Source organism: Melanerpes formicivorus, unplaced genomic scaffold (assembly GCF_026170545.1).
Source record: "Melanerpes formicivorus ecotype bairdi unplaced genomic scaffold, bMelFor1.0.p_v2 SCAF_2, whole genome shotgun sequence".
NCBI classification, from domain to species: Eukaryota; Metazoa; Chordata; class Aves; order Piciformes; family Picidae; genus Melanerpes; species Melanerpes formicivorus.
Genome location: NW_027142354.1, coordinates 3,711,501 through 3,724,167, shown reverse-complemented (window position 1 = coordinate 3,724,167; position 12,667 = coordinate 3,711,501). Strand labels below are relative to the sequence as shown.

Genomic DNA, 12,667 nt, shown 5'->3' with positions numbered 1-12,667 from the left:
CTCTGATCATCCTCGTGGCCCTTCTCTGGACACCTTCCAGCACCTCCACATCCCTCTTATAATAGGGGCTCCAGAACTGGAGGCAGTACTCCAGGTGGGGTCTCAGCAGAGCTGAGTAGAGGGGGGAGGATCACCTCCCTTGACCTGCTGGCCACACTTCTCCTGATGCAGCCCAGGATCTGATTGGCTTTGCGGGCTGCAAGTGCACATTGAGAGCTCATGTTGAGCTTCTTGTCCACCAGCACCCCCAAGTCTCTCTCCTGCAGTGCAGTGTTCCTGCAGTGTTCCTCTGAGAGTCCCAAGCAAAGCTCAGAAAAACACTGGTTTCTTACAGATAGCTCAGATGCTGTTGCAAGGTCAGCTGTACAGGAGACCTTCCAGGGTGTGTTTAGAAATGTTATTTCCAGCTGGCACAGAAAGTCATTAAACTTATAATAGCACTGATAAGTGGAAGGCTTTTAATTTCTGGTGTTTCTATCAGTCAGTTGTCAGGAAAAGTCCAGGATTACAACCTATTCTATGTAGCAGAAAGCAGCATCCATATCTGAAATTGCTTCATGTAAGAATGAGAGTCTTTGAGAAAATAGTGTGTGTTAAAAAGAGAAAATAAGCAGTGAGCTGTGAGTGCTGAACGCTGGAAGTAAAACCAAACCAAACCAGCAAAAGCCATGATTTTGAAAAGCCTCACCCTTGTGATTTTGAAACATGATTTACCTCTTTTCTTTTTTACCATTATTTTGGAGTTAGCAGTGCAGTATCATTTGGCATGAACAAAAATGGTAAACTTGTTTCTAATTCTTAATGTTTCCTTCGAGGAATGAGGTCTCAACATTGGACCATTTCATAGGGTCATAGAATCAATAAGGTTGGAAAAGACCTCAGAGATCCAGTGCAACCTAGCACCCAACACCTCATGACTACTAAACCATGGCTCCAAGTGCCACATCCAGTCCCTTTTTGAACACCTCCAGGGACAGTGACTCCACCACCTCCCTGGACAGCCCATTCCAACGACTCTTTCTGTGAAGAACTTTCTCCTCACCTCCAGCATAAACTTCCCCTGGTGCAGCCTGAGACTGTGTCCTCTTGTTCTGGAGCTGGTTGCCTGGGAGAAGAGTATCATAGTATCGTAGTATCATTCAGGGTTGGAAGGGACCACAAGGATCATCTAGTTCCAACCCCCCTGCCATGGGCAGGGACACCCCACACTAGATCAGCCTGGCCAGAGCCTCATCCAGCCTGGTCTTAAACACCTCCAGAGACCAACCCCCACCTGTCTGCAACCTCCCTTTCCCTTTCCTATGTACACAAGAAGCATCATAGTGACACTTTGAAGGCTTCTTTAATGTTATAAAAACATCCCAACTGCATTGTGTTTCCCCAAGCTGATAAGCATGTCTTGGGTAATACGTTACTTAAAAGAAAACACAATCAGTATGTTTAATTAGGAGCAGAATTGGTTGCTAGTGCTCTTACTCTCAACAAATCAATGGGTTTGATAAATCATCTCTTGCATCATATTAAGAAATGGATGTTAAGCTGCATTATAAAATATTAGGCTTGAACAAAAATGTGAACTAGGTTACTTAAGGAATTAACTTTTGCCAGTTGGCAGTGTCAATATTTGTGGCCCTGAGCGTACTAATGGCATGAAGAGGCATTTAATAAGCAGCTCTTTCATTTTAACAGTTCTTTGAGAAGTTTTACTGTGAAAAACAGGAGATACTTCATGTGAATGGCTAAACAATTTCTATGCAAGCATCTGAACAAGCTTTCCAAGAATCAGGACAGATCACAAAATCACAGAATGTTAGGGGCCAGAAGTGACCCCAAAAGATCATCCAATCCAACCCCCCTGCCAGAGTAGGATCACCTAGAGCAGATCCCACAGGAACACATCCAGGCAGGTTTTGAATATCTCTAGAGGGGAAGACTCCACAACCCCCCACCCTGGGCAGCCTGTTCCAGTGTTCTGTCACCCTCACAGCAAAAGAATCTTTCCTCATGTTTACATGGAACTTCCTGTGAGCTGAAGGAACAACTTGGGATCCGTAAAAGTGTATTGAGGGCTCTAATAACGGCATGGCTACTGACTCTAGGATGTCTTAGTCAAATCATGAGACTTTCTTAGAGGTGTGTCCTCATGTGTAAGCTTGCTTTCCCAAGATAGTCCTTGTATTTAAGCACATTCCTCTGGAAACCTGGGCATGCACTGACATCATGCACATAGAAGCTTTGCTTTGGGAGTATTCTCAAATTAAAAGGGAGCCCTGTTTCTCACATTTCCTTTAATGTTGATTACCTTAATCTGACATAAAGGCCCTTGGAGTGAGTTTGCCACCTTTAGGTCTTCAGTCTTCAAAAAGATCTCTCTTGTATTTGGCTTACCTTTATATCCTCAGAAGATGGTTATTTTATTACTACTGCTTTATTTTTGCTGTCTTCAACCTGTTCCTTCAGGACCTCATTGCCCTCTACAACTACCTGAAGGGTGGTTGTAGCCGGGAAGGGGTTGGTCTATTCTCCCAGGCAACCAGCACCAGAACAAGGGGACACAGTCTCAAGCTGCGCCAGGGGAGGTTTAGACTCGAGGTGAGGAGAAAGTTCTTCACCGAGCGAGTCGTTCGTCATTGGAATGGGCTGCCTGGGGGGGTGGTGGAGTCACCGTCCCTGGAGGTGTTCAAGAGGAGATTGGACGTGGCACTTGGTGCCATGGGGTCTGTGTTGATAGGTTGGACTCGATGATCCTCAAGGTCTCTTCCAACCTTGGTTATACTGTGATACTGTGAATTCTCGACTCTTCTTTGTTTCCTCAAATTCCCATGTAAATCTTTTTCTTTATCCCTGACTGTTGTTGTTGCCTCTCTGTAGTCTTCAGATGATACTCCTAATGCTATGGAGTCATAGTACCAGTGGGCAGATTCATTGTCTATGTCATCCAGAGCATCCCACATTGCTGGAGGAGTTTAGAAATAGTCTGTAGTAGTTGTGGGCAGTCACAGCATTTGAGAATAATGCAGAAATCAGGATTTGAGATGTGCTAGTTTGCTAGGGAGGTTTTATTTGCTGAACCGTAATTTTTGGCTTAATGTGCGCTCGAGGGTATCAGAAAAGAATGCCTTCGTTGCACATACCAGCTATAAAAAGGCAGGTCTTTCTTGGGAAAAAGAAAGCAAATACATTTAGGATCTCTCATGCTTGTGTGTTATGGCTTATTCTTTAAACCTCTGTATTTAGAAAGAAAGATCTTTTTTAGAATCATAGAATGGTAGGGGCTGGAAGTGACCTCTGGAGATCTTCTAGGCCAACCCCCCTGCTAATGCAGGTGCATCAAAATCAGGTTGCTCCAGAAAGCCTCCAAATAGGTTTTGGGTGAAGGAGACTTCCACAACATCTCTGAGCATCCTGTTCAGTTACTTTTACTGTCACCCTGAAAGTAAAAAACTTTCTCCTTAAGTTCAAGTGAAACTTCTTGTGATCTGTTTCTATTTCTGTGTGTTCATGTCATAAGATTTCAACTGCTGCTTTTGCTCATTTGTTCTCACATGGAAGTTAACATTTCCTGTGTCTTCTGTAGCGATGGTTGCTTCTGGGATTTTAGATGACTAGCCATGTGGAATATGCAATAGAAACAGGTGAACTGAAGAATGATTCTCTTTCTCTGTGTGTGTAGTAATAGAGGGGGAAGTGCAAAAAGGCATTTAAAGTGAGAACATACTTGAAATACAGTGTGTTGAGGTTTCGCTTACGAGCATCACTTGCTATAAAGGGGTTTGTTTACTGAGCTAAAGTAATTTCAATTGCTTTGGAAAAAATATGCCTGTGGAGACATAGGTCTTCTTTCAGTTAAATCTCCATTTATCTAACATAGAATCATAGAATTGTTAGGGTTGGAAAGGACCTCAGGGATCATCTAGTTCAAACACCCCTACCATGGACAGGGACACCTCACACTAGATCAGGTTGCTCAGAGCCACATCCAGCCTGGCCTTAAAAACTGCCAGGGATGAGGCTTCTACCACCTCCCTGGGCAACCTGTTCCAGTGTCTCACCACCCTCATGGTGAAGAACTTCTTCCTAACATCCAATCTGAATCGACCCATTTCTATTTTTGTTCCATTCGCCTTAGTCCTGTCACTCCCTGACACCCTACAAAGTTCCTCTCCAGCTTTCTTGTAGCCCCCTTCAGATACTGGAAGGCCACAATAAGGGCTCTTCAGAGCCTTCTCTTCTCCAGACTGAAACAACCCCAACTTCCTCAGTCTGTCCTCATAGGAGTGGAGCTCCAGCCCTCTGATCATCCTCGTGGTCCTTCTCTGGTCATGCTCCAGCACCTCCAGATCCTTCCTGTAACAGGGACTCCAGAACTGGATGCAGTACTCCAGCTGGCATCTTTGGTGCTTTTTCCTTTCTAATGAATTTGAGTGTGTTTAAGCTTGTCCATTTCTGAAAGATTAAGTTCATTACTTTTAAATTCTTATTGTTCATACCTTTAATGTAAAGTAGTATCTTGCCCAGGAATTTCATTCTCCTTTGGGATTAGGGGTGGTGTGACTAACATTTGAGTGAAGTCTTCATACAAAATGTGTGTGCTTTCAGTAAGTGAAAGTATGACTCAACAGGTAGAATGATATGATAGACAGAAAAGCTTTGGCCCCTGGTAGTCAGCAGAGACAATGCAGGCATGTTCACAGGACTAGAGGCAGCCATATTCAGTGTAAATTATTTCCCCTCTTTTTCAGCTGGATGTAATGTGTTTTTTCACATTTTACTCTAAATTAACATAAAACGTGGCTGCATATAAACACACTTGTGATTCACCTCAAAATGGCTCCATTATTCTGCCAGGCAGGATAATTTGAGATGGGCTAGACACTTCAGTTTTTAAAATATACTTTTAATTTCTTTAAGAACATAGGGGATGGAAGGAGACTGGGAAGTGGGAGAGTTCCTAAACCTTAGCTGTCATCACTCTTAGAAAAGGCAACAAGCTGAGCTCACCAAAGTTTATCATAGTGAGCAGCCCAGCTAATGATGGCAGTGGGAAACTTTCTCAGCAGAGAGAGGAAGATAGCTGTCATCTTCATGTAATCTAACATTCTTAGACAACAGTCTTGTATTACATCCAGTCTGATTTGATAATGAGCTATGGCTGAAATGGAGAAGCAGCTTCCACCCACTTCTTTCCAATCTAGCACTAACATAGTGAATCAGCTTCCAAGAGGAAACGTGCCTATATTTTTGAGTAGTTCTTGATAAGTAGATTGAATACAGTCAACATCAGCAAGTGAATGGAATGGAATGGAATGGAATGGAATGGAATGGAATGGAATGGAATGGAATGGAATGGAATAGAATAGAATAGAATAGAATAGAATAGAATAGAATAGAATAGAATAGAATAGAATAGAATAGAATAGAATAGAATAGAATAGAATAGAATAGACCAGACCAGACCAGACCAGGTTGGAAGAGACCTTCAAGATCATCGTGTCCAACCTATCATCCAACACCACCCAATCAACTAAACCATGCAGCCAAGCACCCCATTCAGTCTCCTCCTGAACACCTCCAGTGATGGTGACTCCACCACCTCCTCAGGCAGTCCATTCCAATGGGCAATCACTCACTCTGTATAGAACTTCCTCCTAACCTCCAGCCTAAACCTCCCCTGGTGCAGCTTGAGACTGTGTCCTCTTGTTCTGGTGCTGGTTGCCTGGGAGAAGAGACCAACCTCTGTCTGTCTACAACCTCCCTTCAGGTAGTTGTAGAGAGCAATAAGGTCACCCCTGAGTCTCCTCCAGTCTAAGCAACCCCAGCTCCCTCAGTGTCTCCTCATAGGGCTTGTGTTGCAAGCCCCTCCCCAGCTTTGTTGCCTTTCTGTGGACACGCTCCAGCAAGTCAAGTGTTCCTGCTGAGGAACACTTGGTGCCGTGGTTTAGTCATGAGGTCTGTGGTGACAGGTTGTACTTGATGATCTTTGTGGTCTCTTCCAACCTTGGCGATTCTGTGATTCTGTGAAAGGAAAGCAACGTTGGTGTTCGTCCTTGCCTAGGACACAGTTGTGGCCTAGACCAGAGATAGTGTTCTGGTGCACTACACCTCAACAGTCCTGTCTGAGACATGATCTTCTGGGCTTCTAATCCTGACTGATGTCCAAAAATAGGCTAGGAAATAAATATTTAATTAAGGGAGGCTCCATGGAGTCCTTAGTGTGACAGGAGTTTCCATCTTGAAATCGCTTAATGCTGGTTCAAGGTGTTTTAGCAAGAGCACGACAGAGGCAGTGGTGCTGTACCAAAAGCTTTGCTTCTGATGAAGATAAGCGTTTTGGCTGAGAACTGCCATCATTCCTAAGACTCTTCTCTGGTTTCTGTGAAGCACTGGCTAGAAAAAGTCCCTCTCCAGAAGAAAAATGATGGTGCATTATTTAGATATTCCTATGAACTATAATACTTAACAGGGAGGAGGGATGAAGCCCACAGTGCAAAGAGGGCATCAAGCTAACACCTGTCTGAGCAGCTCAGAATGAATTCCCAAAGGGAAGGAAATTCAGGACAGTGACATGTGACAATTTCCCCTCTCGTGCTTTGAACCTGAAATACCAGAAAGAAGCATGCAAGTAAGGTGTGAACTATGGATACAAGGATCACTGTGGGCTTGTTCGGTCCTGTGCATGAATGATTCCCCTTTACAAGTCCACTAAGATGCACCAGTAGAAGAGTGTTTTAATGCTGTGTTTTGCTCAGAGTACTTCTGTAGTCTTGATCAAATGCCTAGCAGTTCCTAAAATGCTGATTAATATTGCAAGTATCTTTGCAAGGCTCCTTTGTGAAATAATTACTGCAACTTGCAATTGTTAGAGCCTGTGGTCACCAGTTTTGTAATGGGAAAATTCACTTCAGTCAGTGCTGTGGCAGGTGTTCATATTCTGTGCAAAGATCTATCTTCTGGATTGCAAATGGATGGCCAAACAAATGTCTGGGTAGTTAATAATACTACTTAATTGCCACAGGCAGACAAAGCTGCCGTCTAATTTATTGCTTTTCTGAGTGTCTGAACACTAGAAGAATGATAACATGTGAGACAGCCTCATAAGGTGGTTGGTTAGTTGAAGTCATTGCCTGCAGTTTTGTGCATTTCTCTCTACAGCAGGTGATCCTTCCAGCATTTCCCTGCTTTGGCAGAAAATCAGATACATGGTCAGACCCCCTGCTGCCCCTGCTTCCACTCGGCAGCTGTTTTCAAAGTAATGCGCCTTCCACAGGCTTTGCACAGCCTCCACAGTGTGCTAGAGGAGGGTGTTGTGTTTTCCTGCATACTCCTGATGGAACATCAATGTGTGTCAGTCAAATACCTGGCCTGTGTATGGCTTTTGAGCACTGGTGGAAAGAGGTGACATGCTGTGCAGAGCACACTGCAAAGGCAAGAGGTTGCTAATCTGGGTAATTGGTTGACTTCATCCAAGTGATTGTCAGCAGATGAAGACTTCCCTCAAGGATTGTAATGATTATAGGCAAAAAGCTCTTTGCAGGTGAAGGAATGGATGAAGGAATAATGTGTGACATGGGAAGCTGGCTCTTGTCAGTCCTGCAGCAGGACAGGCCTCACTTGCAAGTGTAATTTAACAAAATGGTCTCATAGCGCCTTGTTCACTTGAGAAGTAAAACCCCAGGGCTCCCTATCCAAGTATGAACACAAGTATTCAGTGTAAATACTAATAAAAATGGTAGGATTCTGTTTATCAAATTCAGGATGAATCCTGCACCAGGCAGTACAGGAGGGCACGGTCCACGCTCAGGACCTTTTCATGAATTAACTGTCTTTATCTGTGAATTAATGGAAAAGAGGTTCATGGGCTTTTCCCCTGTATGTGCTATTAAGCTGTCTGCAGACTGCTATGGCCTTTCTCCAATCTGCATCCCTCTGACAGAAGTAAATTTCCATGTCACTGCTCAGGAGCAAGTAGACAAGGGAGGTGAAAAATTATGCTAATGAATTGCAATAACCATTCCCTTTTTACGAGAGCGCTTCTCCGTGGGATCCAAAGTGTTACATTACCTTGTGCAGCTTTTCCTTGGCAAACTAAGCACAGGTAGCAGCTCAAGAGAGCTTTATACTCCTGAGGAGACCCTTAGGAGCAAAGTGAAGTGCATGGGGTAAAATTGTTTAAGCGTTGGATGAGGTTCTCAGGTTGCCATGGTTACTTGAACATTTTTTTGCATTGTATCATAGATTAGGATGCACAGGATGGAGTAGCCAAAACAACTGGGAAGCCCAATGCATATAAACTACGCTTCCAAACCACGCAGTATTGCCAGATACAAAGACAAATAGCTGAGGGTATTGGCTGCTGACAAATCTATGAATCAATGAAGAGCGGCCTGAAGGCGATTTAGAACACAGGTGATTTGAAATCCCGCAGCGTTTTGGAGTTACAGTCCTAGTTTTGGAAGATAAATGAAAGGGAGTGGGGGGGAGGAAAGAAAGTAAAGAAAAGAAAAGAGAAATCCTTAGTAATGTGAAGAGTGGAATCATTTCCCACAAGCTCTTTCTGGTATTGAAATCTGACATTTGGCTTTGAGGCCTTCAACAAAGAAGGTTGATGAAACACAGATAATACATTTCATGCACTTAGGCTGGCAGTAGCACTTACACTGGAAGCAGTTTATTCCCATGGAAACCTATTTGCATTTGGGCCAGAAGTGACTGTTTCCCCCCCCCCTCTGTTAGAGCTGCTGATGTTTTAGCATAATATAATTGCTGTATATTGACAGCAGATTTGAAAAGTATTTTTTACATGTTGAGTAGCTGAGCATATGTATAATGGAGATGTACTCTGGGTGGGTTTTCTGTGTGGGATGGAGGCAGGGTGCTGCAAAAATACAGGGCAGCTTTTGATCTTCTATTATTTATCCCTAAAAGAAAGAAAGAAGAAAGTGAATTAAAAGCTGTTTATCCCAAACAATTGTTGTGGTGTTTTTTTCTTTTCCCCATCAGGTGACAAAAGAACTCAAACAGTATGACAATAAAATTATAGAGTGCAAGTTTGAGAACAACAGCTGGGTCTTCATGAGGCAGAGAATAGACAAAAGCTTTCCCAATGCCTACAGCACTGCCATGGGTGAGTAGCATCACTTGGTTGAAAAGTTTTTTGAGCTCAAATTTTAATCTTTTAACTCTTCTAGTTTAACAAGGAAAGACACTGCAGAGGGACCTCGACCGACTGGACAGATGGGCAAAGTCCAATGGGGTGGCATTCAACAAACCCAAGTGCTGGGTGCTGCACTTTGGCCACAACAACCCCATGCAGAGCTACAGGCTGGGGTCAGAGTGGCTGGAGAGCTGCCAAACAGAGAGGCACCTATGGGTGCTGATTGACAGCTGCCTAAACATGAGCCAGCAGTGTGCCCAGGTGGCCAAGAAAGCCAATGGCATCCTGGCCTGCATTAGGAATAGTGTGGCCAGCAGGAGCAGGGAAGTCATTCTGCCCCTGTGCTCAGCATTGGTTAGGCCACACCTTGAGTACTGTGTCCAGTTCTGGGCCCCTCAGTTTAAGAAGGACATTGAGACACTTGAACATGTCCAGAGAAGGGCAACAAGGCTGGTGACAGGCCTTGAGCACAAGCCCTATGAGGAGAGGCTAAGGGAGCTGGGATTGTTTAGCCTGGAGAAGAGGAGGCTCAGGGGAGACCACATTGCTCTCTACAACTACCTGAAAGGTGCTTGTAGCCAGGAAGGAGTCGGTCTCTTCTCCCAGGCACCCAGCACCAGAACAAGGGGACACAGTCTCAAGCTGCACCAGGGGAAGTTTAGGCTGGAGATGAGGAGAAAGTTCTTCACCAAGAGAGTCATTTGCCATTGGAATGTGCTGCCCAGGGAGGTGGTGGAGTCACCGTCCCTGGAGGTGTTCAAGAGGGGATTGGATGTGGCACTTGGTGCCATGGTCTAGTCATGAGGTCTGTGGTGACAGGTTGGACTTGATGATCTTTGAGGCCTCTTCCCACCTTGGTGATACAGTGATACTGTGACACTCTGTTCTTATTTCAAGCTTCCTGGCTTCCCTAAGTTCCTGTAGCAATACCTCATCTTGTGAATGCTTATGTCATGTTTAGCTTTTGTATAGCATGAAGCATGTCAACCGGTGACATCAGTTCAAAAGATACTCTCATACAGTCTTTATCAGATTATGCAGAAACAAGTGCTTAAGTCTTTGTAGGACAGGCTGAGAGAGCTGGGGTTGTTCAGCCTGGGAAAGAGGAGGCTCTGGAGAGACCTAATAGCAGCCTTCCAGTGCCTGAAGGGGGCTTACAAGAAGGGTAGAGAGAGTTTATAAAGGCCTGTAGTGATAAGATGAGGGGCAATAGATTCAAACTGGAGAAGAGCAGATTATAGATTGGATGTTAGGAACAGGTTTTTTACCATGGAGGGTAGTGGAACACTTGAGGAGGTTGCCCAGGGATGTGGTTGGGGTCTCATCCCTGGAGATGTTCAAAGTGAGGCTTGACAGGGCTCTGGGCAGCCTGATCTAGTTGAGGATGCCCCTGCTTACTGCAGAAGGGGTTGGACTAGATGAGCTTTGGAGGTCCCTTGCAACCCAGACCATTCTATGGTTCTATGACTGCAAACACTTGCTCAAAGAGACTTTAAATGGCAGGGCATGCCTTTTGAGTGAGACCCAGTACAGTTTTTATTTACCATAGCATTGCAACAGCAGTTCAGTATCATCAGTTCCTAGCACTGCACTGGGTTGTCAGGATCTAATGCAAACTGCCACACTACAAGTTGAATTTGTTGAACAAAAAGTCCCATTGTAATTTCCCCTTTATTCAAAGCACCAAAACCATTATTGGGCAGATGAGCTAGAAAATTAGAAGGAGAAAATGTCATCTTTAAGTTTCTACAATAGCTGTACCCACAATGAGGAGGAAAACAAATGAAGGGTGGGGGGTGTGCCTGTGCAGAATTGTGAGACCTTTATTTTCTACCAAAAACATTTTGTCAGGTATTGTAAATTAAGAGATGTGCTTTTAGTTTCAGGTGAGTTTGAACAGAAGTGTGCAAAGCTGAATAACAATAGGCTCGCTCATACTGACTTCTGTTAGGTGTCAGAATAAAGTTTAATCATATTTAAGGCCATGCTATATCCTAGGGCAAGCACAGGTGATGTAGGATTATCTCTGAACCATTCTATTTGCATTTCTGCTTGGACAGTGACTGGATTTTCTTAACTAAACAACATGTGGTCATTTTGCCAACAGATAATTCAGCTCTTGGCACCTTAGGGAGCCAGCACAGAATGCAGCTGAAATACTTGCTGAGCAGCCCTGTCAGGAAAGAGGAGCCACAAAAGTCATACAAGTAGAACGACCTCTCTTTGTCACTGTGACCGAAACTTCTCTTCTCTGCTTCACCTTATTGTATCCATAGTATTCATTGGAGTTTTGTCTTTGAGGGGTGGCATATTCATCTTTCCTTAATTCTTAAGGGCATCTGAAGCTGCCCTTTTTCTCACCTCATTTTCTCTGTTTGTAGAGCACAGGACACACCTTGAGTACTGTGTCCAGTTTTGGGCTCCTCAATTTAAGAAGGACATTGAGATGCTTGAACATGTCCAGCCAACGAGGCTGGTGAGAGGCCTTGAGCACAAGCCCTATGAGGAGAGGCTGAGGGAGCTGGGGTTGTTTAGCCTGGAGAAGAGGAGAGTCAGGGAAGACCTTACTGCTCTCTACAGCTTCCTGAAAGGAGATTGTAGACAGGTGGGGGGTTGGTCTCTTCTCCCAGGCAACAAGCACAGAACAAGAGGTCACAGTCTCAAGCTGCATCAGGGGAAGTTTAAGCTCAAGGTGAGGAGAAAGTTCGTCACAGGAAGAGTAACTGGCCATTGGAATGTGCTGCCCAGGGAGGTGGTGGAGTCACCGTCCCTGGAGGTGTTCAAAAAAGGATTGGATGTGGCATTTTGAAATGTGTCCAGGGATGGGGACTCCACTGCCGCCATGGGCAGCCTAGGCCAGAGCTGGACAACCCTTCTGGGAAAGAAATTGTTCCTCATGTCCAACCTAAACCTCCCCTGGGACAATCTGAGGCTGTTTTCTCTTGTCCTATCACTTGTGCCTTAGGAGAAGTGACCAATCTCCACCTGGCTCCAACATCCTTTCAGGGAGTTGTAGAGAGCCAGGAGGTCTCCCCTCTGCCTCCTCTTCTCCAGGCTGAACAGCCCCAGGTCTCTCAGCTGCCCCTTGCCAGCCCTTCAGACCTTTCACCAGCTTTGTTGCCCTTTCTGGACCTGCTCCTCAATGCCCTTTTTGCAGTGGAAAATCTCCCAAAAAGTTGTATTTTCTTATTTGAAACTTCCATTGCCTGCCTTCTCAACATCCTTTTTAGAATAGAATTAACCAGGTTGGAAGAGACCTTTGAGAACATCAAGTCCAACCTATCACCCAACAACATCTAATGAACTAAACCATGTCAACAAGATCCCCACTCAGTCTCTTCCTAAACACCTCTATTTCTTTCCTCTTAATGAAAAATACTATTTGTTTTTTCCCCATGGTTGAAATAACAGACAAAGTAAGTGACTTCCTTTATTGCTGGACATTGATACCTTTCAAACTGAGAAGCGGAGGGCTTTTTGAGTGATTAAGCTAGGGACAGTCCTTAGAAGTTG

General features: G+C 44.5%; 1 protein-coding gene across 1 annotated transcript in view; it reads left to right on the top strand.

Annotated features, from left to right (window-relative positions):
* RNGTT (RNA guanylyltransferase and 5'-phosphatase) overlaps nucleotides 1–12,667 on the top strand; it is a 319,301-nt gene that overhangs the window by 300,731 nt on the left and 5,903 nt on the right. Inside the window, exon 15 of the mRNA XM_068149390.1 lies at nucleotides 9,001–9,124. Coding sequence (XP_068005491.1) covers nucleotides 9,001–9,124 — 124 coding nt within the window. The remainder of the gene's footprint in view (nucleotides 1–9,000; nucleotides 9,125–12,667) is intronic.